General features: G+C 40.9%; 1 protein-coding gene and 1 pseudogene across 1 annotated transcript; one reads left to right on the forward strand and one right to left on the reverse strand.

Moving 5' to 3' along the window:
• The first annotated feature begins 7,341 nt into the window (after window positions 1-7,341).
• On the forward strand, window positions 7,342-15,077 carry LOC110057995 (uncharacterized). Its single transcript, XM_020764591.2, has one exon. It carries the CDS (start codon window positions 7,380-7,382, stop codon window positions 14,820-14,822), a length of 7,443 nt encoding a protein of 2,480 aa, XP_020620250.2. The 5' UTR covers window positions 7,342-7,379; the 3' UTR covers window positions 14,823-15,077.
• Window positions 15,078-21,948: 6,871 nt separating this feature from the next.
• On the reverse strand, window positions 21,949-22,899 carry LOC149099074 (uncharacterized; annotated as a pseudogene).
• Between the last annotated feature and the right edge of the window lie 1,327 nt (window positions 22,900-24,226).

Raw genomic sequence — 24,226 nt, forward strand, 5'->3', positions numbered from 1 at the left:
AGAGAATTGAAAGAGATGAAAATGACGTGAATAATATCATTCCGTGCATTGACACGAAATTGGTAAATCCATTCGATGTCGGTCAGTACGAAGGAGAAAAGATGCCACTGATCAATAACAATCAGAGAAAATTTAGTGATGAACTACAATCTGTGATAGATTGTGAGTAACGTAGCCGTGTGCCCTTGTTAACAAAATAACGGCCCGTATTCGCGTTTTCGAAGTGTACGGTGAAGAGCATCTAAACTTCGTTTAAAAGAGTAAAGTGTTAAACGACTATTAGATTTATACTAAAACAATTGGATTATTCGCCCTCGATTTCCATCGCGTGATAGAAATCGAGAGTAAATAATCTAATTGTTTAATATTTTTCTCAATAGTTTTTAATTGATAAGTGAAGGGAACTTCATGCAAAAATAAGAACAAATGTAAAATGCCCTCTCCGAAATGATGTTTAAGATTACGTGCACAGATAAAATGTACTCGGCCGTATTGACTTTCTCGGTTTTTGTCAATTTTATCACGTCATAATCTGATCACGTGACTCATTATAAACATCATCATGTTATCCATGGCATGAACTCTATCTTGGTAAAATTTTGTATCATTAGACAAAATCTGTTGATGGCCATAGGTGATAAACTATTTCACCCCTTGTCCCAGATTGTTGTGGAAATCACTTGAAGAAATACATAGACACTCAGAAGGGGAGTACTTCGAGGTGCTCTCGATTACCACGGCCCACTTGGCCAGCTCCACTGCCACCCCGTTATTATTCCCTAAGGTCTAAAGAACATTGCTGGGTGAGTCAAAGTCTACCAACTCCTCGAATAAACGAAACTGTTTTTTAACCGCCTTTCCCAGCGTGGGCACCCGGACTACAAATCAGCCGACATTTTGGGAGCGTTCAAGCGCGCACACTCCATATCATCATCTGAATCAAAGAAACCAATAAATCTTTGCTCAGAGTGGATTCATCGTTGTTTTTTTTTTTAATGCTCTATTATCCGAGCGGCCTTAAATCATTGACTCCAACGCAGTGGAAATTTGTGCCATGAACGTTCCGCTTCTGTAGTCACATCGGCCATCTACTTTTTTGATCCAGTCCAGGGTATAACAGATCTTGACATATACAAACCGTTTTGAGCTGCCTGTTTAAGAAACAGCGTAAAAGTGCTCTCGCCCGTCAAAACGTGCAGTTAAAGTACGAGAAACCGCCCGTCCACTGCTGCACAGCTGCGAATTTTAACATGTAATCCGGCGATCAACTTGTTTATGACGTAACCGTCTAAATGCGAAGTGGGTCAAATTTCAACAATACGCCAGCTGTTCCTATTTTATAGCGGGTAAATGCCTCCAAATTCAAAATTCTAACTTCTTTTACTTGAGAATATGTCAGGAAAGCAAAACAAAAGCAAAGAAACGTGTATTCCGACGAATGAAAGTCAAATTAAGAGCTGCCGTGTGTTGATTTCCGAATGACATGAAAGGTATGGTTGACCATTCGTTTCAAAATTACGACGGAGTATACGCGGGTTTTTCTGCCGCGTATACTTGTTTACATACGTTACGTATGGGCTTTAAGCTCATATATACGACCATTTAGATCGCGTATATACGCATTTTTAAAGGGCCACACATTTGCGTAAATTCAAGCGCGGGGATTTGCGAAATAAATACCCAAATATAAGCGTCCTACAAGGACCCATATACACGCGTGCGAAAATGCGCAAATATGCGGGTCTCGTAAATTACGTTTTATATGCACGAAATGTGCCTTTTAAGAGAATGACTCTTCATGTATGATGGCAATGAAAATTAATTTAACTAGGAATCGTCAATATGGCGGCAGTGGTAAAATGCCTTGTCTTGCTCTATCTGCTATTTAATGTTTGTTACTGCAGCTCTCCAGTGAATGAACTTCTAGAAACAGTTATGCGTGTTTTGAATGGCTGTTCAAGATCTTATCCTAACGCTAATCGTCGTGAAGTTGCTGTGGATTACTCTGTACATCGTTTAGTGGCCTGCGTAACTTGGCGGTTTTTAGGCAATTTGAACGCTAAGAAAGCGGCGAAGCGATAACGAGCGCCAAATGCGGCGTAGCCACGAGCCTGGGGGGTTCCTGCTCGTTTTCGCGACTTTTTCGCTTTGTGCGCTCGCTCTCAAATTGCTTAAAAAATTGCTAAACCGCCAAGCTACGCAGGCTAATCCTTTAGTTGATTCATTAAACAGAGGTACCAAGGCGAATCCTGAGAGGATACGGCCTCTAGAGTCGCTGGTGAGACAAATGCAATATTTACTACTTAGATGGGAAATGTTTGCATTAAGAGCAGTTTCATGCACCTCAGTGTACTCCCATTAGGGCTTTGCCAACTGCATCAGCTTCTAATGGAAGAGTGGGTCGTCCAGCCCATGATATATCAATACCTCAAGGGGAGTTTTAGGAAACAGAATGTGATTTTAGTGTAAGTCCTATTGGGTCTTCACCAGATAATTCATCTGGTTGGATGTTATCACCAGATGTGTCCCTGACAGCTAGTATTTGCAGTATTACATATATCTTGTAAAATCACTGCGTTCACCCATATTAGTTGTGCGTACAGCATGGTTATTCCATGCCTCAACTAGGAGGTTTAACTGGTTGTTAATTCTGGAAAGAAATATGTAATACAAACAGAAAGGATCGATTATGCTGGTAGATTCCAGGATGCCATTTTCCTCCATCTGGTAGAAAAGAGTGTAGTAGAACTGACCGACTCCAATAAAGACTTCTCTCCAGAGACGTTCAATTCAGTGGCTGTGTACAGACAACCCAGCAATTTTGCTTCCCCTATTAAATCCCCTGTGCCATAGCAGAACTCTTCCTACCTCTAAATTTTCATCCCCTTCGTCTGAACACACTCTAGAGGGCAATCCATAACTTTGCACAGCAGCTAAGAACAGAGCTAGTCCAGTCGCAGCAGAATTTTTTGTTGCACAACTTAAAGTCTAAAGCCCTGTCAAAACCACCAGGTATTATAAACCTCCAACTGATAAGGCAGTGTAGTCCATCAATGTGCCAGAGAGAATTATAGGTCCCCTGGCGCCTCGTGATGGTATTGAACCACCTCAAATCAGACCCTGCTGGGTCAGTTTGAAAAAAACTTTCCCTTACACGCTGACACCGAACATAGATGTTTCTACTTCGCAAATGACCCAGCATGATACTGATACCAGAATTGGAAAACCCACGTCAGTCATATTTCTCGAATCATCTGGGCCGGGTTGTTCGAAAGCCGATTAACGCTAACCCAGGATTAAAAGTTAACCCAAATATAAATTTTTCTCTATAAAACTGTTTTCCAATGCTTATGCTTTGCGTAGTTTGAGATTACTCAAGTTCAACACTGAACTGCAAACATTTCCCATCTATGTAGTAAGTATTGAATTTGTCTCACCAGCAATTCGAGAGGCAGAATTCTCTCAGCATTCGCTTGGGCACCTCTGTCCTAAACGGTGAACAGAATCCACAGCAACTTCACGACGAACGATCAAGTTCTCTGCCATGTTACGATTAGCGTAAGGATAAAATCTTAAACAGTCATTCAAAACACGCATAACTGTTTCTGGAAGTTCAGTCACTGGGGGAGCTGCAGTAACAAACATTAAATAGCAGATAGACCAAGACAAGCCATTTCACCACTGCCGCCATATTGACGATTTTTAGTTAAAGTAATTTTCATTGCTATCATACACGAAAAGCCATTCTCTTAAAAGGCACATTTCGTGCTGGCATATACAACGTAATTTTTTGAGACCCGCATATACGCGCATTTTAGCACGCGTATATATGGGTCCTTGTAGGACGCGTATATTTGGGCATTTATTTCGCAAATCCCCGCGCTTGAATTTACGCAAATGTGTGGCCCTTTAAAAATGCGTATATACGCGATCTAAATGGTCGTATATATGAGCTTAAAGCCCATACGTAACGTATGTAAACAAGTATACGCGGCAGAAAAATCCTTGTATACCCTGTCGTAATTTTGAAACGAATGGCCAACCATAGAAAGGTCAAAGGGCCGCTCGTATTGCTCAAATGACCTGTTTTGAAAATGCATACATACATACTTTTATTCCACGTCCCCAAGGGGCTTTTCAGTAATCGCAGAATTCGCCGATTAATTTACCCCAATTTTTTTTTTTTCGCCCGACGTGTAGGTGATACGATTGTTCTTCCCCAGAGAATAGTCTCGTTGGGTAAAGCTATGTACCAGAGTGCTTTTTTGACGCTTGTATTTCGTCTAAAACACTGTCGAAAAGCACAAATTTAAACAATTCGCCAAAAATTCACGTTCAACTTTCAGTTAGATTTTACACCGCGAATGAGCAGAAGAAATAAGGTCTTTTGATTTCCTGGGTTAATCTTTTCTAGAATGCTTTCACTTTTTAAACGAGAGCTTCCGAAAAATGCCTAATTTCGGCGTCAATTTAGGCCGCTGCGAACGCAAAATACAAAAAAAATTGCAAAAAATAAGTAAAACTCTAAACGTCCTTAAACTTATATTTTTAGACCTAGTTGACCTAGGCCTTTATTCTGGCCAAGTTTGGGAAAATCCGTTTTTTTCTATCTTGCATGACCTTAGTTGATCCTTACAGCAAACTGCTCTTAAAAAATATTAATCTCTGAAAAGACGAATGAATAAAAAGTCGATCGCAACCTTTACATATTAGTTTGCATCTTTCAATATGCAAATTTCTCTCAGTTTCTGTCATTGTTATTGTTAATTAGTTACTTGTGAAGAAACATACGAAACGTCAAGTTTATGAATTTTGTTTTCCAAAACGCGTTTTATTATCATGTTTGTCACCGCAGTTTGTGTGTTATTTTTTTTTTATCATGCATGAAAACATGTCTATAAAGTCTGTAAATTCGTAAAACACTTTAAATAACACCCATTTTTAACCGATTTTTTTCCAATTTCGTTAAATACTATACTTGAGCAACTTTTCTCTTAAGATGATCGTATAGTTTCACGACGAGTTACCACCCGAAATACACAGCTTGTAGTAATTTCAAGGCGAAGACAACCGTTGTTTCACAGATTGATACTTACAAAATAATCCCTTGCAACTGACCAATATAGCAAAATAACCCGATTATAACCTCAGTCCTTTTTAACAAGGACTTCTGTTAAAAAGCCAGTGGTACAGAGTGAAATTTTCGTAAAATTTCATCCCTTGTCACGACAAAACGATTGGAAAAGGCATCTATCCTCGTTAATTATTCATAAGCTACAAGAAATTTTGTTGCTTGTGGCACTTTAAAGGTGCCTCTAGTCAGTCTGCAAAACAATCTGATTACTCGAGTCGTAAGGAACTGAGTCTAGGAATGGGCTCTGAATCACGAATTTCCTCATTTAACCTGAGTCCACGTGACTTGCGTAATCTTGTAGCTACGATTGCGCACGTTGTGCGGACCTGTGTATGACGTAACGTGTTTGCTTCACGTGTTATGAAGCATGTGGGTTGTCTCTGATTTGCGATCCGCCATGTTGTTGTTTTTGAAGAACATTGGACATTTGTACTTGGAACGAAACAGTCGGTAAGGGTTGCATTCGTATAATTTCGCTCTTTTGGTTCCCGTACTTAGTTAGTTCCTTTTGATGTCTGTAGAAAACCTGGAATAGATGAACCTAAATCGCTAAAATTGGGCTGATCGAAATGCTTGTCGCAGTACTTTAGCTCGTGGATGTTTGGATTTACAAGTGGATTTATTAAAATTAAAGTTCTGAGTTTTCGACGTTTATTTACATGCAACATAATACGTAGCACCTGGGCTTCGTAACAAATCTTGCCACGCACCACTGTACAACGCTTCTCTCTATTTCAATTTTTTCTAAAAAAAAATGCTTTGATGAGTTACTTCAGAGGTTTGTTTAGCCATATGACAATTATAAATCGTTCGATAAGCATTTCCTTTCTCAAACAGCGAGGAGAACTATCCCATCGATCGATCGGCGTGGGTACTTTATTTAGTCATTTTTATTTAGTTATTTAGTCATTTGGCCGTTTAAAGTGCTATTGTTACCTATTGTCATCTATTGGTGACGGCGTGAGAGCCCGAGATCCACTGCTCATCAAGACAATTTTATCTCTGTTCTTTGTTTCGTTACTTTGTTATTGTTTCTTATTGGCAATTGTTTAAATTTCTCACTTCTCCAAAACAGGGTAATAGCTATACGGTATAATGCGATCTTGGGAACAAGTAGTTTTCAAAAGGATGCAACTATACCTTGCAATTAAAGAGCGCTAAAGAATAATTGCAGTAATTTGTTTGTCAAGCACGCGGCGTCCGCGAATTGTAAATTCCCTGAGGACTAATTTCATCACACGCCGCGCTTAGAGTTCAGTTGGCGAGCGTAATTAAAGCAGGTATCGCGCGACTGGGTGCGATAGAAAAATATATGGCGGGACGGAGAAAAAATTGTGTTACGCTCTTTTGCATTGCAGTTTGGAAAGTGAACAAAATTGGTTTTTACGGAGGTTTCGGAGGTGGCTCAAAAGTGTGCTGAAAACGCTCATAACATTTATTCTACAGACCACAAGTCGTTGCGGGGAAAGACTCTTGACACGATCAAGATTTAACGCAGCTGTCGCAGATGCGTGGTTTTCTACCAAATGATCATATGATCATAAAAAGTATTTCGGAGCAATCGGGAATGCTCGGAACTCTATTGTCTGTTGACAACTTGTACAGTTGATGGACAGTTATTCCACTGGGTATTCGCAGCTCCTAGAAATTTTGTGTAAATTTGCATTTGTAAGAGACAACCCCAACCAATTGGAGGCCATTGAGAGCCCTCACGGGAGTTCTAGGGAGACAAGAGTAATTTATGCCAGTAAGTAAGTATTTCTCCTACAAACAAAAGTCATTCTGCGCCATGGATGCGTGCGATCGAGCACGGCTTTTGAATACTGATGTGTTAAATTGAACAGAACATAATAAAAACACAGGCAAGACAATCGAAAGTGATTTAGGCTCCGAAATAAGATGCATCGTTTATTTGAATAGGACAATCACATGAGTTTTGGAGGCATACAATTTATTTGTGGCCCAAGTAGCATCGTTTGCGCGTATTGATAATAATACGGCTATTTGTCAATTGTTTTATCTTTAGTTGGTTAATTCTCATTTGCGTTCCATATCAGGCGATGTTGTGTCAACATACATCTCTAAAAGATGGAAAGGGTTATGAAGGAATGGGTAACGGGAAAAGGGGAATCTCTAAAACGGGAAATATCTTTGTTTTGTTCAGCGAAATGAGGAATACACTATGAAGGATAAGATGCAAGCCCAGGTAAATGCTATTGTTATACTGCTTTTTACTTCTGTTCTCATGTTTTACAGGTTTCAATTACATCGCCCCTCAAGTATGGGGGTCCGAGTGGTGGCCTTTCTGTTTTTAGTTGGTCTCTTGCTTTCGAATGCTGCCTTACACGCTTGGGGATTACTTGATGACGTTATACTGCGGGACAATCGTTTGGTCGCTATTTACAAGGATGTCTCCGACGAGCTGGTGGAAAGGTCAGTGGTTGACCCCGCTGACGAACAAACGGTCCAAGAGTATCTGGACAGAGCAGTGGTTCAAGAGAAGGTCAAACGAAGCTGGGATCAGCTAAAGGCAGGTGCACCAAAGACAGTCACAGAAACAACAACGCCTGGAGGTGGAAAACAGGTCACATTTGAAAAAACTGGAGTAATATCTCTAAAAGGAGTATTTCAGTTTATGCAGTATTATCCTCTTCTTTACGGCAAAGAAACAAACCCCACAGAATTTAAGGTACCAATCGGAAGCGACGATTATACGTTTAAACTCGCCAATAAAGGCGACGGGACCTTTTCACTACACGCCGTACGCTCCGGCACGGACGTGGATTTGTCTAATCTTCAGGACCCTGTTAAGACTCTGTCTGACTCCAATCTGAAGGCGGCCTTAAGGAAGACGGTACAAGATGTGTCTTTACAAGCGTTAGATGCAAATTTAGACAGTCAGCCCGATTTTAATGCGGAACTACTGAAACAAGACAAAGAAAAAACAGTTTCCTCCAACGAAAGGGATAAAGCCTTCAGCGCAGCCAGAGATTTTATGGTTGGAACTGCTGTCCGAAAGAGCAAATTAGCCGGTCTAATTCCACCGCCTTCCGATTGGCTCAAGACGACAAGCGAGGATATTGGTTCAAAAATGTATGAAGTAAGGGAGCAGCTAAGCAAAGAGATAGCGGCCGAAGGGGAAACAAAACTTAAATTTGAATTAACTCAGAGCCTGCTCCAAAGCAGGGATGAGGCAATTGATAGGTGGAAAGAATGGACGACCCCCGACAAGACAACAAATAAAAGAATTATTGAAGATGAAGAAGTCACAGAAGGAAAAAGCAAAGTTAGAAGAGTGATAGTTCACGAATCTGATAAGGTTCCCCTAAAAGAGGTATTCAGAACATTACAATCTTATAACGACATATTCGACACTCAAGGACTCAAACAAACGAGGTTTGAAGTTCCAATTGGCGGAGAGAAAAGAAAATTTCGTTTGAGCAAGAGTCGACCACGTTATGGTAAACACCAGATAGCGGTATATACTAATGATGCTGATTGGCCTGGTACTTCGAAACGAGGCAACAAAGGCAAAGGTGGTGTAGTGCCAGCGTCTTACGATACATTACTAGATGATGTCCTTAAGCCATTTCCTGACCATGATAAGCTAGCAACGTCTATGCTAGAGGCTGTCGATAGCAATCTTGATAAACAACCTGACTTCTCCACAGATTTAAAAATCCCAAACAACGACCTCGAGACCGCAGACACCATTCGAGCTGCTACAGAATTTCTGACTATTTCAATGATTGCAGAAGCAGCTCGGCCGTTGGATGAGGTCAGAGCTAAGTTTTTAAAGGATCTTGCTCAGAAAATAAGAGATGAAAAGACGTTTCCAGACAGTATTCCCAACCTGGCAGATTTGAATGGAGTTGATAAGTCAGGAAGAAGTCCAACAATGGACACTTACGTTCAAGGGGTGCTAAAAAACCTTCCAAGCAAACAAAAACGCGTAGACGAAGAGTTTAACGATGCTGACTATCCCGTAAGAAAAAAAGGTGTTGGAGCAAACAAAGGACGCAAATTGCTACATAATAAGGGCAGTGAGACAGTTCCCTCATATCTCATCCGCAAACGAGCTGCTGGAGATCACGATGGAGAGGTCATTGCCGAGAAGGTCGCAAAATATTGCACAGGGACGAGACGTCGAAGAAAGCGCTTTGCCTGCTCACTAGGTAATAAAGACTCCTCTGCAACTGTCGATGAGAGCTCCATTAAAGTTAATGAAGACAAGGTGGAGTTTGACGTGATAGATCGTCGCGATGCCAAAGAACGTGAGCACGTGCAGTTAGAAATAAGCCCTGAAGAGCTGGCTACACCCAAGCTGATTGAGGACAAGTTATCAAAATCGAAAAGGTCTGGAGCTACCGAGGCTTACTCCAAGGTAAATAAAGGTCTAGCTGTTCACGGTCTGATATTTTCCGTTCTGGGGGCTGTAAACTACTTCCAGGAAGGTGATAACCTTCGAGGTGCCATTTCCGTGGCTCAGTCTGCCCATACACCTGGAGGACTTACCGGGCTCAATGAGATAGTTTCCAAGGTTGGAAAACGAGTTATAAGCAGTGCAACTAAAGGGTTAGCAAAAGGTCTGAATTTAGAGAAAGGCTTGGAAAGGTTATCTACCAACGTTGAACGGTTTGCAGAGAGAGGAATCGGAGAGTTACTTGGCGACATCCCTGTAGTAGGACTTGCATTCGATATCTACTTCATTGAACAAGACATAGAGCAGTTGGCTAAGTTAAATCTTAATAACCCGGCAGACCTCAAAATATTACCGTTACGTGTGATCGATTTAGCACTTGACGTTAGCACGACTGTGCTGAGCCTAATAGGCACGTTTTGCCCGGAAGCGGAAGTCATTACAGAACCTCTGGTGATTGTCCTCTCAATAATACGAATGGCCATTGACGACTTTTACATCGACATTATGGCAGAAATGGAGAAAGTGAATTGGAAAAGTCCGTGGGCTGGGTTGGAGTTTCTTGCAGCCTTAGTGAAAGGGTTTTTGGATGGAGCTGCAGATTTCTTAACAGGAGGCCTCAGAAGACAAATGGAGTCCTATAGAAAACAGGAGGAATACGACAAAACACTCCTTCGGAACCTGACAAACCCCGATAGTTATTACAAGATTATTGGAGAAAAAGATGGGAGTGGAGGGACGATCGATTTCACCCAAGGCATGCTGTCAAGTTTTGGCGGTTATATAAACTTCAGGCTCAACGACAATAACCGAGCTACGTTAGAAATCGGTGACGTCTCTGGCAGTCATAAAACAATACGTAAGACATTTACAGTTGGTTCTGATGTTAAGAACATCGTGCTTGGGATAGGAGAGTCCAGGACTTTCGAATACAAACACGAAACTGCAAAACTCTGGTTTTTTATTCCAATTAAGTCGTATGATGTAATTTGTGGAGCTAATCTCCATGAGAAATCTGTTTACGGCACTTATTATGGAAACTCCAAGAATAACACATTTTATGCCGTACAGCATCAAAAGCCGACAACAAAACCCCCTGGAAAAAAAGATTCAGATTGTAACTTTGGCAAGTTAAATGTTAACTTTGTTACTGGAAACTATCATTACAATCTGTATGGGCGGGGTGGCAGCGACACCTTTTACTTAGGACCTGAAATGTCTGCTGTTACAGGAGGCTCGGGTAGTGACCTCTACATTATCCAGTCGGACGGCGGAAAAACAGTCATCGATAACTTTGCTGAAGATGACTTGCGCGACATCGTTGTCATAAACGTTAACTATGATAACATCCGATGTCATCAGAGTAAAACTGATCTTGATGTCACTTATTCCCAGAGCCATCACATTCGTATCACCAACTGGTTCATTCCCGGAGATCCTACATATTACCGTCATGTCTCGTTTCGTAGTCTGGACGGGGTAATTTTTGTTCCAAAACAAGTTTTAAATAGCGATGGTGTTCAGGTTGTTCAATGTGTGGCGGTGGCTCTAGATCTAGGTACAGCAAGAGGTGATCAAACGATTTCACTCAATGATCGGAAATACAGTCAAGTGAAACAAGTATCGGGATCGAACGGAACCGATCATATTGTTGGCAACGATGTCAATAACATCCTAGATGGGAGTCGTGGTGCTGATCACCTGACCGGGGGAAAAGATGAAGACACCTACATTATCAGAGCAAATGAAGGCTGCGATGTTATTGACAATAATGCAGAAGATTACTTAAACACCACTGACGTTATTGTCTTTGACGTACCCTTTGAAATGATAGACATTCAAACAGTAGGTAATGACTTGTCTGTAACTGACAGAAACAATGCACAGAGCTCGTGCTTTACCATAACCAACTGGAAGTTAGGATACCGATACCGGCATGTGCTATTTACCTCCGGAGATCATGTTGTATTTAACGTTACTACCAGTGAAAGCGGACGAGTATCCAAAGTACCAATCATGTTGGACTACAAAAATTCCGCCACCGGAATCTGTGTTGATTTATCGGATTCCCCAAGCCCAGACTGTGTCAAACCACCTGGTTACTCCAATGTCGCCATTGTGTCCGATTCCCCACACAATGACCGCGTAGTTGGAAATGCACAGACAAACTTTTTGAGCTGTTCTGGAGGAGAAGATTATCTCGAGGGTGGGAAAGGCACTGACAACTATGTAATTAAGAAAACATGTCAAAGAGCAATCATCAACAACTTTGACAATCGCCAGAAGGTCGATTTGTTGTACATAGAGGAAACATTTGTGAACCTGCGACTGCAGAAGGACAATAACCATTTGAGGATTGTCTCAAATTATGAGACACCAATCATAACACTTCATAATTGGTTTGACTCGGCTGACAACCAGCATCTTGGAATACGAACTGTTGATGGGATTACGTCAAGACTAAATAGTAAGACGGTGAAATTCGAGCCATACGAAGTATCTAAGGATCCGACTGAATGTCAATGCACGCGTGCAGGGTGCGACACTGGAGTAATACCATACAATCTGGAGAATGAGCCTTGGAAACACGTAGTCCGTTTCCAATTGAAATCAAGTCACTGTAGTTACAGAATATACGGAAATAATCTTAATAATTACCTCGACCCCGGAACAGGCAATGGTTATAATTATCAGCATCTGGAGGGAAAGAACGGATCGGACACTTACGTGTTTAATCACGGGTATGGAGAGTTTAATGAAATTAACAATTATGCGGACGACGACAAGACGGATACCCTCATGCTTGGAATAGAATTTGATGACATTCGTGTGTATTTTCATGGCCAAAATGATGTCATTCTGGAATCAAACACACGACCTAGCTCACTAAGTGTTCGCATTCTTGATTACTTCCGTGGTGTAAAGTATCAGCACCTTCAGATTATATCAGCGGACAAAGTAGTCTTTAATATTTCAAAACAGTATCCATGCAGAATGATAATCGCTGTCGACCGAAGAATTGTCGATTCGCCACAACGTATTGATCCTAAAACGACTAGTATACTTGCAGCTGCGGAAGATTTAAAGGGATCGCTGACCTCTGAGAACATTCTGACCGGCACCAACACGACACGAGAAATCGAAGGTGGAGCAGTGGCTGACACTCTACGTGGCGGAGACACAGGAACAATTTTTGAAGGAAAACAAGGTAACGACACAATTTATGGTGGTGCTGGTAATGATATAATTTTCGGTGGGGATGGCGATGACGTCATATATGCCGGCCCTGGAGATGATTACATTTATGGTGGGAATGGTGCGGATATCATCGATGGTGGCAATGGCACTGATACACTTGCTTTCAAAGGTGACGGCTCTCTTCGCAAGGGAGTCACTATTGATCTCATTATTGGAATTGGAAAAGAAGGTGATGCTGAGGGAGATAGCTACAAGAGCATTGAAAACGTATATGGGACGATTCACAACGACTCTTTGATCGGATCCGATTCTGATAACAAACTTTATGCCCTTGAAGGCGAAGATACGCTTTCTACTCGTGGTGGCGATGATAAACTTGTTGGCGGCGAAGGGAAAGATTTGTATTTACTCTATAAGGCTTCGGGGTTGAAAATAATCGACAACTACGCAAATGATGAGATTGAAGATACCCTCTCACTGGCGCATTTGAATTCTACTGATATTTGTATTTACTTAGTCGGCAACGATTTACATCTACAAGTTGATGAGTCTAATTTAGCCTCCGTTCTTTTTTATGGTGAGCTTTTGACAGTGATAATTAGAAACTGGAAAGTGAGTGTCAAGTACAGACACCTCAAGGTGTTATTTAATGACACTTTGTGGGAAGGATTCGCTTTGTCGGCCATCGCTGCAAGATTCGACAAGCTGAACAATAGTGTCAACTACATCGAAAGGAGCACCAAACTGCAGGTTGTGTCTTCAAACGACACAAGTGTAAGCCTAACATGGCACCAATCAAGCGGTCTTTTGTCACATCCAAAAACTGAGCTTTACCTTGTGCATTTTCAACGACAGGACCCGGCCAAAACCCTAAAAAAAGCACAAGTGGATAGTCAAACATCGCTGACCGTGTCATCTCTTGAACCAGGTTCCCATTACGTCTTCGCTCTCGCATTAACAAAGTGCAACGCAACAATTGCAGTCTCCAACACACTTTTGACCTATGGTCGGAAAAGATCCTGCTCCACAGCACATGTACCACACTCGTCTGTAGAGTATACTCCATCTAATTCCGCATCAACTCCAGGTCACGGCACAATCGCTGATGTGAAATGTAATACGGGGTATAACATTTACATCGACCACACTGAACAAAATGCAACGTGCTTAGACCAAGAATGGATTCCCGCCCTTCCTGTTTGTAAAAAAATAAAACAGTGTCCTGTTCTCACGAAGCCTAGTAACGGAGAGGTTTCTAGTGACGGACATCACGAGGGATCAAAAGCTTATTATGTTTGCCACAAAGGATTCGAGCTTAATGGACCTAAGGAACGTATCTGTGTGGATGAAGCCTGGGATGGGACAGTTCCTAACTGTCAGCCGCTAAATTGCCCACGACCGCCAACTGTTGATAATGGATCGTACCTTCCCTGTGACTATATAAGACACACAAATAGGTATGGCACGTCGAACAATCCCCTCGAAGGCTACTGTGTTAAAATTCACTGCAACAACTTATATCTTCCAAGTCACGTATTTTCTGGGAAGACGAATCGTCTCCGATGGGAAAGTGACTGGGAGATACCGCAAGGCGGACGAGTTTGCAACGATGGAAAGTGGATTGGATACGTAGATGACACGTGTGAGCCTATTGCCAGACTCGTCGGAGTACAGGATCAGTGGAATAGGAAAAGTGGCTTACTTCAACTTTGGCAAGGCGGAGCGTGGACGACTGTTTCGTCTACTCCAGCACAGAACATTCTTACCCTGTCTTGCAGAAGTGTGGGCATAAATCATCCCGAGGGTGTAACGCTCAGCTCAAGCAATTCCCAAGTACGGGTAACATGCTCTAAGCTGCGTTTAGCTCAACCAATGCCAACCAGATATGAAGGACGACTTGAAGTATTAAATAACGGCAACTGGGAAGGAGTATGTGTCACGGAAACAGGAACACCCGCAAGTCATTCTGCAAGCATGGAGATTTGTGAATCACTGGGCTTTAACTACATATCTGCGATTGTGAGCATCGCAACAGGTTGGACAGACCATAGGCTTATTTGTTCACCGTAAGTAAATGATTGATGTATGTATTCAGAATAACAAAGGGTCGACTGAATGGAAGATATGTTAAATACGAACATGACGCCGGCCAGGACGCCTGTTTACAGGATAAAGTTTTTTTAATGAGCTGACTGTGTTTGTTTGAGGGCCTACCTAGGTAAAGGGCCAATGCAAAATTCAGTTGAGATCAGAGTAACTGTCTAGATACGTTTTGATAGACAAGCTCACTTGCCTTTCTTTTGCAGGTATATCTGGTCTTATTGCAGTTACAACAAAAAAATAAGCTCAGCGGCTATTGTGTTAATCGTGCTGTGTGACATAAGTAATTTAACAACAGTTGAGCAGGAAACCTTGCGTGAATGAATGCATGAAGCATCGCACTAAAAAGCGAATTTCAATACTACTACGAAGAATATTGAAAGTACTTTACGCGTCTGAGCGCATCGTGTAAAAATTCTTTAGCCTCTCAATGCATAAATGAAAGCTGCGATATTTTACAGTTCACAAGAGGGTACTCATTTGCTTATTACTCGTCTTGGTTTGTGTGTTTTCAACTCTTAATAAGTGTCTGTGTATTTCTTTCAGAACAACCCGAGTTGTTCTCCTTAGAAACGGAAAAAGGTAAATTATACATGTGCTCACTTTCATTTGTGTTTTTTGAAAACGTTGGTATTTTGAAAAGTGAGTAAATGTGTTGGTCCTTTAACTCTCAAGATTTGATTATTAATTCTTTCTGGCTGTACAGTTCCTTGCACTATTAGTTAAAGGAATTTGGGGTTATATCAAGATAACACCCCCTGGCTGACAAAGTTGCCTGTCTGTTGGGCAGTATATTGATATTATAAGGAGACGAAGTTGAAGGTTTAAACGTATCTTTCTGAAGGTTAGATTAACATTGCTAACGTGACTGTCTTCATGATTGTGGGAAAGACGAGTGCTGGCACATGATGCAAAGGTAGGCTTATCCTAGTGTATTTGAAGAATTTCCTTTGTAGTGATTCATTCTGGGTTTTATATTTGTTCCAGACAAACTGTTTATCGCCCTGTTGGAAGCAGTAGGTAGGTGATTCAAGGACTAATGATGACGAAAAAGACTTAGATGCTTTCCTCCGCTTGTAATAAACTTACAATTACGGGTGCTCTAATTGCCCTTACTGTCCCTTTTCAAGACAATTGACGATTCCCTTTGAAAATGTCCGACCTAAAAATTCAATTAGAACGATAACAGAAAGCTGCTGAATGTTAACGTAATCTTGTCACGTGGTTCTAGATGTAATAGCCAACAACGAAGTTCATTTCTGTCACGTGATGTTAGTTCGTTTAGCAGAAATTTTCCCTCCAGCATTTGTTATTGCAACATTATGAGGATCTAGAAGAAACAACTAAGTGTTTGCTTGAAAGATGAAAAATGTAAAATGACTTATGGAATTGAAAGACTACGTCTTTGACTGTATATCTCGATAAACCAGTAGGTGCACTTTGAATGGGCAGCGGCAAAGCTGTGGTAACATGGTACGATGCAGACAAAGATGTACAGACAGTTTCCCAGTACCCCACGGTTATGTTACATGCACGGAACGTTTTAATTATGAAGGCGATACGTGCACGGTTCATTGCAATAACGATTATAAACTCAAAGGAGTATCTAGAGTTTATTGTAAAGGAGAAGTATGGACCAAGCAGGATGGGACAACCGCTTCAGCCCGCTGTGAATATATAGGTATGTATCAGAAGATTACGATTACAGAATGAATTTACAGGCATAGCAAAGGATGAAATGAAAGTTTGCTAAAATTATACTATTTCACAGGTTAGAGACGGAGTCATAAGGACATCAACTTAGCTTTTATTGTGAGTTGTGTGCGGTGTTTATATCGATTAGTGGAGCTTCACTGCTTGTTCGAACATGGCAATCGGCGGTCTTTCCTCCTTCATCAAGGCAACATCGAAAGCCGTAAGAATCCAGATCAAAAGTTCATTTTCCAAATTTCCTATTGAATCAATAAACTCTTTTTTCGGCTAATTTATTCTTGTTTTTCATGTCACCATGTTTCCGCAAATAGCGTAACTCACCAATCGATATATAACCACACGCAACCCACAATCCCTTGATTCGTTCTGAAGCTGAGCAAGCGCTCTGAACGTCAGCTCTTTAATGTTACCATTAATGGTGGGAATTTACTTTGTCAATTCTGTTGCTAAAACTGGATTTTGTTCCACTCCACCACCGACTCAGCATCACAGATGCTTTACAAACTAACCCCCTTTTAGCTTTTATTCAATTTGATATATGTTTCTCGAGGTCAAAATACCGTGCCAAGATCCCGGGGCTCATAATTTTAGCCAAAAGTCAAAGATATCGTTTTGCTGAAGTCCATATTTATCATATCCTCCTTACTTCTTTCAGACACTCTGTACAAGGATGAAGTCATGAGCCTTGTATCTGCTCATAGCGGCAAAAGCCGCCACGATTTAGCCGTATTCCTAAGAGATTATTTGGTGCGAACCTATCCCAGTCAATACTGGGTGGTTACCGTGTATGATCCTGTTAAAGGTTTTGAAAATCACGCTTTTAATGGCCATGACACCCGAATCGGCTGGAAGTTAAGGCATGCGGGTGTGAACTATGTTGTTACAAAATATCCTAAACATTCTGCTCGCTCTCCTGTAGTGTCCCTCTCAGAAGCAGTGGGCTCGCCCACTGGAAATCACGCTGAACAGGTTCTTAATAGTATTAAAGATAGGTTTCGTGCCCGTGGTCTAAGTTGGGCTTCGATACACGTCGTGAAGAGTAGAAGGTCCGAGGGTTGGTGGCTTGGTGAACGTACCATTGAAATGACGTTAACCACTTCACCATCTATTCTTTCCCGAAACTACTTCTGGAAGGAGTTTTCGAATGTTATTGTCATCGCCGTTGCTCCCTACTGAAAGAACGGAATTCTCTGCTAACGTCCCAGTCCTATCAAAAGACAAGTTTAACAAATTAAGCTAGGTTTAGCAAAATGAAATTGATAACTTAACTAAGGGTCCGTTTCTCTAGGAGAATCTAAGATCGGATTTTTGATCTTAGATCATGCGGACTGTTTACTACCAAAGAAACGAAAAATCCAAAAAGGGATTTTTGCCTTTACTTGACAACAGCGTGCTTGGTGGTTGTTTTGAAAAAGGCAGCTAGCCAATATTTATTCCTCGTGGACAATTTACCGCAGCAACAGCTCCTTCTATGACCAGAAGATGAGGTAGTAGCATTGAACAGATGGTAAAGACGAAAAGTTCCGAAAATTAAAGAAATAAAAAGATCGGTTGTACTATTTACCTCCCGTGAACTTGTGAAGCACCGAGTGTGGCGACGAATGGCTGCTATTTGCGTTTGAAATCCCTCTAGAGTTTATGAAATTTGTGTAGCAGTGAAATATCTCCTAAACAATCACGATTTTCTTTAACTTTTAAGTCAATTCTACGACCAAAGTTGCATTGAAAACCTACCATGATCGTTCGCCACGTTTGGTGGACTTTTCACGAGAAAACCGCTCGCCAAACGAATTTTCTTGGATCCATTCCCAAAGAAACGCACAGATCACGAATCCTAAAAATCCGGATTTAGATTGTATCTAATGAATCCACTCGGAGTGTGGATTCTTCAGATTCATGATCCATTTTTGGATTTTAGTAAAGAAATGCAAAATCCGTTTTTGGATCTAAGAATCCGGATTTGGATTTTCGCAAAGAAACGCACCCTAAGATTGATTACACAAAAAAACCGCCATCATATGAAAACCATGCGATAATGAACCTGCAGGATAAAATTTTGGCAATCAACTCTCCATTATAGGAAAACTTGCTTACTCAAAAATTTAATATGATTTTGAAGTTCAGGATAGATTTTCGATTAATTTCTCCCCTGTAACTGTGTAGTTTAGAATGATTGGCCGGGCGTGAATTGTTGATTAACGTAATTTAGTTTTGTTGTAGTGTATTGAGCATAACGAACCTGAAATAAACCAGGGAATCTGGAGCAAACAGTGTGTTTTCTTACCAAAAGTAATTTAAAACCAGTGCGAGATACCTGTTCACTTGAACAGAAGGAGGGTTTTGCTAATTTCTGTTCACCTCTTGCAGCTCACAGAGAGGCTTACTTATTTTCTCTTGCTTGTTGACTAAAGAAACCCCATGACACTGAATAATGTCATGAAATTATAAAGTAATAAGAGCGTAGAGAACCACATGTGACGCCGAGTGCGCGCTCTCATCACTGCGCCAACCCTACTCCTTAGGAATTCATGTTTTAAGAAATCGCATTTTAAGGTGGTTCACATCGGTTCCAGCCCCTTCTAGGGGGGGGGGGGGAATAAGCTCATTTTTAATTTTTTCTCACCCATGATCTCTTAGAGGACAGACGCATACCAAGAAGTAGAAAAATGATCATCGGCGAGGTAATACCGTTTGTATAATAAAGGAACGAAAATCTCACCGATGGTCATCGGCGAAGTAATACTGTCTATATAATAATGGAACGAAAATCTCGCCGATGATCATTGGCGAGGTAATATTGTCAGTGTAATAAAGAAACGAAAATCTCGCTGATGATCATCGGCGATGTAATTCTGTCTACGTAGTAAAGAAACGAAAATCTCACCGATGGTCATCGGCGAGGTAATACTGAATGATGTATTGCCAACTGAGAAAACAATAGATTTAATACATACAACCACTATTTTGATTCACTATTTGTTCAAGGCTAAGTAAACAAAGCATGGTTTTCAACATCGCATTATAATTCCTTTTTTTTCTTATTTCACAGGAGAAGCAGAAAGTGACTATGTTGTGTTTTTATAGCCTGATATAAACACTCGATCGAGTTTGAAAGAACTTTTTTAAAGGACCAACCCCAAAACCATTAAACCCAACCTGGCAGAACCTCTGACCCAATCCCTGTCCCCCGAATCCAAACCTCTGTCCAGATCTGAGCTCCTTTCCCCCGACTTAACTCCAAATCTGCCAACAAAATCCAAACCCCTATCCCCCAAATCCAAGTCTCCATTACCCCAACTCCAAACCCTTGTTCTCCAAATCCAAGCCTGCATCTCCCCAATGCAAACCCCTGTTCCTCGAATCCAAGCGTCTGTCTCCCAACTCCAAACACTTGCCCCCTCAGGCCTAAACATAGTAAGTAGAGGGGATTGGTTATGAAGACCGGCAAACTTCAGAGAGATGGGTCATTGTTTGAGTTTTTTGAAGTCTCATGACAGTGACCGCGCACACACAAATTCAAGATGGCGTCGTTTGCGAACTATATGGTCATTTGACGTGTTCTAAACGCTAAAAAAATGTAGTTCTGTCAGCTTGAATGGTTTTCAAAAGTTCATCATTTCGAAAGTAAAATGCCCGACGATAACTGTTCGGTTTTTGGTGCGGTACGTGTCGGGGGACGAAAGGAATCGGCATCTGGAAACTGCCCTCTGCACCAAATGCCGAATTCAAGAAGTGGCGAGAAGAGTGGCCGAGTGAGATCCCCTATCCCACTATTAGGTACATGTGAAATGATGGGGATTATTTGATGTGGCAACACATAGTTCAGCTGTTTTACCAAGATGTTGAGAGTGATTTGAAGTTGATGCCCAGATAACTTATGATCACATTAATCTGAATTCCTATTCAACCATGCGTGTAAGTCTGGCAGCCCAGATACTGAGTTCTGCTGTGGCAGACTTACGAAGGCCTGCAGATCTCAGCCTATTCAGCTGTAGAGGCAACAAAGTTTCTTCTGAATGAAGGTGTAGAGTATGCCTTAACTGAGAGGTTCTGCCAAGACCCTTTAGACAAATACTTTCGAAACCAAAGAAAGCTGGGAAGAAGAAATGGCAACCCTGACATGAAGATGTTTGGCTACAACAACAACACCATCAGAGTACAACGGTGGCGTCTCCTGCCAGTCTGGGAACACGCGTGGAAGGAAAGACAGAGACAGATCATGGGTCAAGGTTTCAAATGACCCAGTGACAAAGAGAAAGAAACAATGATTGCCTTATACATAGTGTCAAATTTATTTTATTTTACGGGGGGAGGGTGGGGGCTTTTAGTCCCCATCCTCAATGTTTCACAAGGATGATGTTTTATTTTGTTTTACTATGAGGTACCAGAGCTCCTTACAAACTTGCATATCCGGCCCTCGTTTTCAAGCCCCCCCCCCCCCCGCCCTAGTTGAAAATAGGCTCCGTCCCTGATGTTTTAGATATACATTGTAACATGTATGTTGATTGACCAGCTACTGCTGTTGTCTCTGAACTAAGGCCAGCTAGAGGAAGTTTTATCGCAGTCTTCTATAAGTAAACAAGTATACATTGTTTAATATGTATGACATGTATTTTTTTCTGTGTAAATATTTCAACTTGCACTTGTGAATGTAAATAATTTTTATTTTTATTCAGTTATTGTTTTGGCATCCCTGAAATAATGTTCAGTTCTCTCAAAAATTGATTGAGCATTTTTTGAAATTGCCCACAAACTACCAATCATGATTTAAGGATGAAGTTAACTTCTGGCATTCAATGGCATTCTGGTCTTCTAATTTGCCAGCTGGATGGAGATTGCCTGCTCACGTTCTGATGATTTACTGGCATGCTTTGTATGAAGTCTATGAAGCACATAACCTCCAACAAACTGTAGTCCAGCTTTTTCTTCATCTGAAAGTTTAGTTAATGGGACACAAGTATAAATGCTTTCTCCTTAGTGTGTGCTAACATACCAAAAGCAACCTTGGTAGACCGTAGTGTAGCAGTGTTTTCCCTCCACCCCGCCACTTTTTCACTAGGATGACGTCTATTTTGTTTTAGTATGAGGTACCAGACCTCCCTACGAACTCTCGCATCGGACCCTCGTTTTCAAGCCCCTCAGTTGAAAATAGGCTTCATCCTTGATTTTTTAGATACACATTGTGACATGTGTGCTGATTGACCAGCTACTGGTATTTTTCTATGTATATATTTCAACTTGCACATATGAATGCAAATAATTTTTATTTTTAGTCGGTTATTGTTTTGAAGTATAAGTAAACTTGTGTTCACATTATTCAACAACAAATGCAACAGTAACTTATTATAAACATGCAAATATAGACATGATTTGGTCCAGGTGTCACAATAAATAAAATTGTTTATTGCATGGTTATTCTCAGAGTTTAGCTTTGCCTTTGTTGGTCATACTCATGGGAGGCTCTGCTTATATCCATACGGAGTGCTTTTGATTTCATTTGTTTCAATCTAATCTTCTGTTTGTACATAATATCTTTTGCAGAAAAAAAAATGAACGCACTTTGACATACAATTGTATGATGTTGTGCAAAACATCTTTGGCAACGCTTCTATTGATTATCAGTTCAGAATTGGAAAACATTGAATCGTATGAGACAACTTCAACATCATGAACAGATCTTGATATAATACTAGCATTTGCACATTAGTCCTCGAAGTGGCATCCCTGAAATAATGTTCAGTTCTCTCAAAAATTGATTGCGCATTTTTTGAAACTGCCCACAAACCACCACGATATAAGGATGAAGTTAACTTCTGGCATTCAATAGCATTCTGGTCCGCTAATTTGCCAGCCTTAAGGATGGAGATTGCCCGCTCACTTTCTAGTGATTTACTAGCATGCTTGGTGTGAAGATCATGAAGCACATAACCTCTAATATACTCCAGTCCAGCTTTTTCTTCATCTGAAAGTTTAGTTAATGGGGCACAAGTATACATGCTTTCAATTTTCTCCTTGCTGTGTCCTGACATACAAATGCTTTCAGTGAGACCCGGCTCCGTACTCTCTTGCGAGTCGCCAGCTGTATTCCTGCATTAATGTGCTTATGGAGTCAAATAAAAAGGAACTAGCAATTCACCCTATTAAATGGTTAGTTATTACATGTATTGGAAAGCTAATAAAAACGTAAAAAAAAAAACAACCAAATAGTTAAGAGTCCCTGTCCATAAAAATGGAAAATAACTCGGCAAGGGTCGAAAATTCGATTTCGTTCATATTTTCATGGTAGATAGGCTAGGGCATGACAAAAACTACTGGATAGTTTTTTTGGGAAAATATCCTTTTATTTCAAAGAAATATGCAAATTACCAAGTGCCGTTAAAATCGTCATTTGACGCACCATTTTATTAAGCAAGTTTGAGAGCCTCGCATGCAAAACTACATCATTCTTCCGTCTTTAAAACACTCAAATATTTTTGTGCAATGTTTAAATGCGTACTGGGTTGATTTTAGGGAAAGTTGCGTTGTCGTTTTGGGTGCAAAATAATTAAATTTCGAAGACATGTATTTCATTCACTTAAAAGTACTTCGTGAATATAATTAATTTTCACCATGTGCGAAACCTTCAAATGGATCAAGCTTCTGGTGGTTGAATTGCAGAAGGATGGTCTACAGATTCCTGTAAAAATTTCTTTGGCCAAATGATTGTGAGCGACGCGAGAGCTTTTCAAAGTACGTCAAAAATGCAAACATTTGGCCATCCGTCGTCAAATTTCAATTTACGGGTTAGACGAATATTTTAGCATGCGCCACATGACTTGACCTATGTTAAGTTGAAATAGACACAGAGCTGATAATTTCGAAATGTTCTAACCTCATTTGCTGTAAAAGGCAGGTCCAAAGCCGATTTGACGTGTTTCTCTCACCATTCGTCGCACATAAAGCAGAAGTTTGCTTTTGTTTACATAACGTCCGATGTACATCGCCAACTGTCAACTTATTTAACGGTCGAATACCATGAATCTGTGACCCTCTTTCGACACATATGATCACCACTGCATCTTTACCCCTATTAAGCGGCCACCCAAAATTTAAGAACTTTGTTTTGGAAAGGGCGATGGCGGATAAGAGTCTGAAACTGAAGTGCATGACGAGTGATAATTCAAACACACGTCTATCATGATTGTCTTGAATTGACTCCATGTTCGCCAAGAAATTTATAGCCCGACAGTGAAAAATTAAATATTCAAGGTACACCAAGCTCTTTTTGAGCGGCTAGCCCCATTAAGCGGTCACCACCCATTTCCCCGAGGTTAGCCCACTGTATTACATGTATAAACCAAAAATAATTGCATAGCGCGAAAAGACCTAGGTATGAGTTTAGCGTTACAGTATTACGCAGGGCATGTAGGTAGCGGTGGTCGAGTAAAATATAACAACAGGGGCAATGGTAAACTACTCATTCTTTTCGTTTCTTAATTCAATCTCTTGCTACTCAACACGATTGTGTGCTCCCAGTGATTCCAAGCCTTACAGAGCCTTACGTATTAGGATAGGAATTGTCCTACCCCTACCCCCTAAAATGGGATGACAGCATTGCGTGACTAACAAGGAACCGCTTCAAGCAAGGATTCAAGCCATCAAACCATGATGATCAAACGTAA

This window comes from Orbicella faveolata, unplaced genomic scaffold, assembly GCF_042242905.1.
Source record: "Orbicella faveolata isolate gen_17 unplaced genomic scaffold, um_ofav_v1 contig_46, whole genome shotgun sequence".
NCBI lineage: Eukaryota > Metazoa > Cnidaria > Anthozoa > Scleractinia > Merulinidae > Orbicella > Orbicella faveolata.

Coding starts and splice junctions, on each gene's coding strand:
- LOC110057995 (XM_020764591.2), top strand. CDS start 7,380: ATGTTTTACAGGTTTCAATTACATCGCCCCTCAAGTATGGGGGTCCGA.